The following is a 5,000-nucleotide window of genomic DNA, read 5'->3' on the forward strand; positions in this document are numbered from 1 at the left end:
GGGAAGGGAAAGGTGTTTACAGTCATTTTTGTGGGGTTGATAGCTGCTTTAATCAAAATAATGAGGATCACCAATTTAACCTAGTAGGTAAAAACCGATTCGACCGGAGAACGGATTTGACCGACAACAGCTACGCGGCTACGCAGTGGTTATTACCACCCCTTAGACCTAATCACTGAAACGAGCGCTTAGGCTTAATCAGTCATTTCAGCAGTCTCTCTTTGTGCCCTGTTTTTTCATCTGAGTGACCCTTTTATAATATGGGTTGCTTTTTATTCACAAACCTTCCTTGCGTACAATCTCAAACATTGTTTCAAAGAATCCTGGTACTTGGTTTGACCCTTGAGTCAATATCTGTTCAAAGACAATTCAAATTTACAATGTTTTAGAAAATACTAAATCAACCTCACACTTTATTATTTTGTTCCCAGGCAAACCAAACAAGTAAGGTGACTGGTATAATAATAATAATAATAATAATAATAATAATTATTATTATTATTATTATTATTATTATTATTATTAATAGTAGTAATAGTAGTAGTACTCCTCCTAGTGGTGCTGGTAGATATATCTAATGGAAGAACTAACCACATGTATGACTGACAAATTTCATAGTGAATCAAAAGGTGATCAAGTTAGATAGATATACATGTTCTTGCAATGATCCTCTCACCATGTTAATGCAAGGGGAGAATATTGGGTACAAGCTTCAGGGAAAGATCAGAGGTTGACCAACCATGAATTTTGTTGTTCATGGACCATTTGAAGCCCTATGGAAGGTCTGAAGAGGAGCTGCAGAGTTTGCTCAATGTTATGTGGGTTTGTTAATGAGACAAAGGGATGCAGTTTGGGCTGGACAAGTGTGCTGTGTTCATGCTGAAGCAGGGGGTGAAGGTTTGTTGTAAAGGAATTGTGTTGCCCCATGGTCAGGTGATGGGTGAGGTGGACATGAATGGGTACAACGTACTTGGGTGTGTTGGAGAGTGCAGATATTATGCAGAAGAAGATGAAGGAGAAGATCAAGCAGGGGTATTTGATGAGGGCAAAACTGTTGGCGAGGTCGACGTTGTGTGGTGGAAATTTGAAGAGGGTGATAAATGCATGGGCTATAGGTGTGGTGAGGTACAATGCAGGGATTTTGGATTGGAGTGATCGGGAACTGAGGGCAATGGATGTGAAGATAAGGAAGTAGTCAACAATGTTTGGGGCATTCCACAAGAAGGGAGTGTAGTAAGGTTGTACATGAAGAGGAAGGATGGCACAAAGGGATCAATTAGTGTGTATGATTGTGTAAAGGAGGAGGAACTTGGTCTGTTTGGACACGTCAAGATGAGTGACAAGTGGATGTTGAACCTTGTTGGAGATGTTGGAGTCGGGAGAAACCATCTTGAAGAAAAAGAACAAGAAGCAGGAGGAGAAAGCAAGGAAGGAGACATTTCGGGAGAAGAGATCGCACAGGAAGTTTATGAGGGATGTCAGTGAACTGGCTGATGGGAAGTCATGGCAAGGGCTTCGAGCTGGGTACTAGAGCAAGGGTAGGGGGAGAGGGGGGAAGTTTCTGCTGCTCAGGAGCAGGCTTTGCGAACGAAGTATGTTTGGGCCATGATTGAAAAGAAGAATGCACAGTAGATCCAAAGTGTAGAGTGTGTGACAAGCAAATGGAGTGGGTTGGGCATGTGGAGAGTGGTTGTACTGGTTTGGCGCAGAGGGAGTATCGGAGGAGGCGTGATTGGCAGTTACGTCCGTGTTTGACCCTAATTAGATGCATGGCCAATTTTGACATCCAACACGAAGTGTCCCTTTAAGTCTAAGCATTTGCTACCTATTTTCAACAATAAGGTAAGCGTAAAGGTTAGCGTTATTTTTAGCTTTGGGTAAATGCAGCAGTTAATCTTTACTTAAAGAGCAGCATTTGGGGGACACTTTGTGACATAAATTGTCTGTATTCTGAGACACGAGTGATGTTGAAGTTGGTGAGAAAAGCAAGGGGACACTCCATGACGCTTATTGAAATCTGTGTGCATCTAATTAGGGTCAAACCTGGACATATCTCATGATTGGATGGTTGTTGAGGGAGTACTGGGAGCCTCATCAGAGGTATGGTGTGAAGTGTGCTGATGTGTGGTATAAGGAGGTTCCAGATGAGGTGAAGGTGTTGGAGGTTGGAAATGTGGAGATCTGGTTGCAATTGTCCAGACGTTACTGTGGTGGATTGAGCAGCTCAAGAGTGGATGTTTGCCATTTTCTCTATTCCTTGGGATAGGAACATGGAGACTAAAAAGGATGAGAAAATCACCAACTAGCAATTAGCAGAGCTAGTGCAATGTAGCCTGGGTTTGATTCCTAGACTTGGCATCATAGGTGTGTTGAGTTTGTTGGTTCCCTAGTCTCCTCCAAGAGGTTTTTCTCTGGGTACTACGGTTTTCCCCACTCCTCAAAAACCAACATATGATTTGATATGAGTTGGCTTCATTTGATTTGATTCCTGTACAATCTCCCCTATTAGTGCCCCAGTGCTAAATACCGTTATTGTTATTATTATTATTATTATTATTATTATTATTTATTATTAGGATAGGTACCTGAATGCGAGATTTTATTACATCAGCAGGAAAAGTAGAACACCAAAAGGACACACCTGCCATCCCACCACAAAAGATCAACCGAAGGGGACCTGTATAGGTGCAACACATTATTAATTACAGGTATTGTTTCTAATAAAGTATCTTGTCTCATTTTGTCTCTTGAACACTCACATTAACTAATAACAGCACTTTGCTTGTCAGTACACCTAGACATGTCAAAGTTTCACTTTTTATGTGTTGCACTTGTTTCCTAAAGCTTGCAAAACCTGTAAGGAAAGATCTTCATGGCAGCAAAAAGATCTTGGAGTACAGGTGCACTTTATGTTCAAGTTGTTCCGACCATCTTCATCATCCAAACATCATCTTCTACTCACTCACTGTCACTGGCAACCATGGGACCTACATGTATTCTAGCCTGATATTTAACATCATTGGCAAAACAGATTACTCTACTTCTATTGATGCCAGAAAGACTACAAGTTACCCCTGGAATCTGAATGTGATGTCCTTGACTATGGTTTAAATTGGTAAAGCTAAATACCTTTAGCTAGTACATGTAAATCAACCAAAATCTCTCTTACCGATGTCATCAACAGTTTTTCCTTTTGGTGTTAGGGCATAACGACACAACTCATAACCGCCAAAGAAAAAGAAGTAGCCAGGCACCTCACGAGCCAAGGTAGAAGTCATTCCACGAAAAAGACCAAGAAAACCATCCTCACGAATAATTTGAATTGTCATTTGCAATGCTCCACTAAAAATCCAGAGAAACAAATATTATTATTTTTTGAACTGTTAAGAAATTGAACAGTGGAATAACAATAATTTATTATAATTCCTTTTTTCATTTATTACACATTGAAAAGAGAAAACTGAAGCAAAAATCAGATTTAAGCATTCTTTGACAAATGGGAGAGGGTTCAACATCTGCTCATAATAACGAAAAAACTACCGGTATTACTACAGAGAAGTCAAGTGCTGCAAGGGTACTCGTGAAAAGAAAAGTACAATGTAATTCTGAACTTGCGACTATGAATGAATGCAGAAAGCTAAGGATAGCAAGGGAAATGTACAAACTATTGTACTAGGAAAACAGCCTCAACAGTAATTTTGTTTGACAGACTTACAAAAGAGTCCAAAAAGATAATTCTCTTTCTTTTTTTCTCACTGTCTTTATGATGTTTAAGTACATGTCATATTACCTGTTAAATGTCAATCAACATTATTTACAAGTGCAAGTTTTACCTATAAAATGTGACGTTTTTACAATGAAGAGTGACTAAAAAGCATTCTGGTAAATTTTTGTACTTTTGCCAGTATATGAGTTTCGTTTTGTTATGAAATCTGTTAATATTTGAGCAACAGTAGTTGTCTTTCACTTGAACTAAATGTCCAATTATCAGAAGTTGTAATTGTATGTACTTCAATACGCATTTTGTTTATTTGTTTGCCTCAGTGGGCGATTGATTTGATTCATTAGCTGGTCAACAAGCTCGATTAGGTAGATAAGTTAATGGCAGACTGTCTCAGCATCTGGTATACCGTAGTTTGTTGTTCAAAAGCTCTCAAATACATGTCCATGGCATCTCCTTCTATCAGTATCTTATCCATCACAGTTGTTGGCCCCTGTGACACAGGACACAATGATCTCTTGCATAGAAAATTGAAAAACTCACAAAAGCACACTGTATTCCCCTCAAAAAAACATTGGTAAAGCAATTGATGAATACTTCCTCCAGCGCATAAATTGCATTAGACATTACAAAGCAACACTTTCAAACAAGTATACTGTGAATAAAATAATTAACTTTAATCAGAGATCTACAAGATCATGCACAGGTCTGAAGCAGGCACACTAATTGTCTTAAAAAAATCCTTCCACTGGATAAAGGCATTTCATGTTCAGAAAATGACCAACATCTGAGCAAATCAAGATTTTGGATGAGAATAGTGTTGCCACTGGCACTTACAGCAATTATCTGAATTGTACTCTGGTCATTACTGTGAAAGCCAATTTTATGACTTATCATGCACCCTTGTGATTTTTTTCCACAGAACAATTTTGTCATTTTTTTCTTACAATGTAGAAGGTTCAAGGGTCCACTTTCAGCAAACCAAAAAGTGGGAAAATGTTCCTAAATAACTACCCAATAAAATAAAATATCCACAAAACTGTATTATTTTGGATTATCCTTCTTTAAATATTATTGCAGTCAGTCAGTGATATGGGGGACATAAGGAAACCCCCATTAACGTAATTTATAGTCTTATTATTGGTTAGGGTAGGGGAGGGGGAGTGGAGGTGATCAATCCATGGGATTTGATTGGCTTATAGCCATGTGAGCCAGTCCCATTCATAATCACAGATCACTTCTATTAAGACTAACCATACCAAGGCCTTTAATTCGGACA

The 5,000-nt window shown here is 38.8% G+C and overlaps 1 protein-coding gene across 1 annotated transcript in view; it reads right to left on the minus strand.

Moving 5' to 3' along the window:
- Positions 1-5,000, minus strand: part of LOC138015722 (mitochondrial ornithine transporter 1-like) — a 12,503-nt gene that overhangs the window by 6,666 nt on the left and 837 nt on the right. Inside the window, exons 2-4 of the mRNA XM_068862837.1 lie at positions 3,170-3,342; positions 2,586-2,677; positions 285-354 (exon numbers count right to left, since the gene is read on the minus strand). Coding sequence (XP_068718938.1) covers positions 285-354; positions 2,586-2,677; positions 3,170-3,342 — 335 coding nt within the window. The remainder of the gene's footprint in view (positions 1-284; positions 355-2,585; positions 2,678-3,169; positions 3,343-5,000) is intronic.

Source organism: Montipora capricornis, chromosome 9 (assembly GCF_036669925.1).
Source record: "Montipora capricornis isolate CH-2021 chromosome 9, ASM3666992v2, whole genome shotgun sequence".
NCBI lineage: Eukaryota > Metazoa > Cnidaria > Anthozoa > Scleractinia > Acroporidae > Montipora > Montipora capricornis.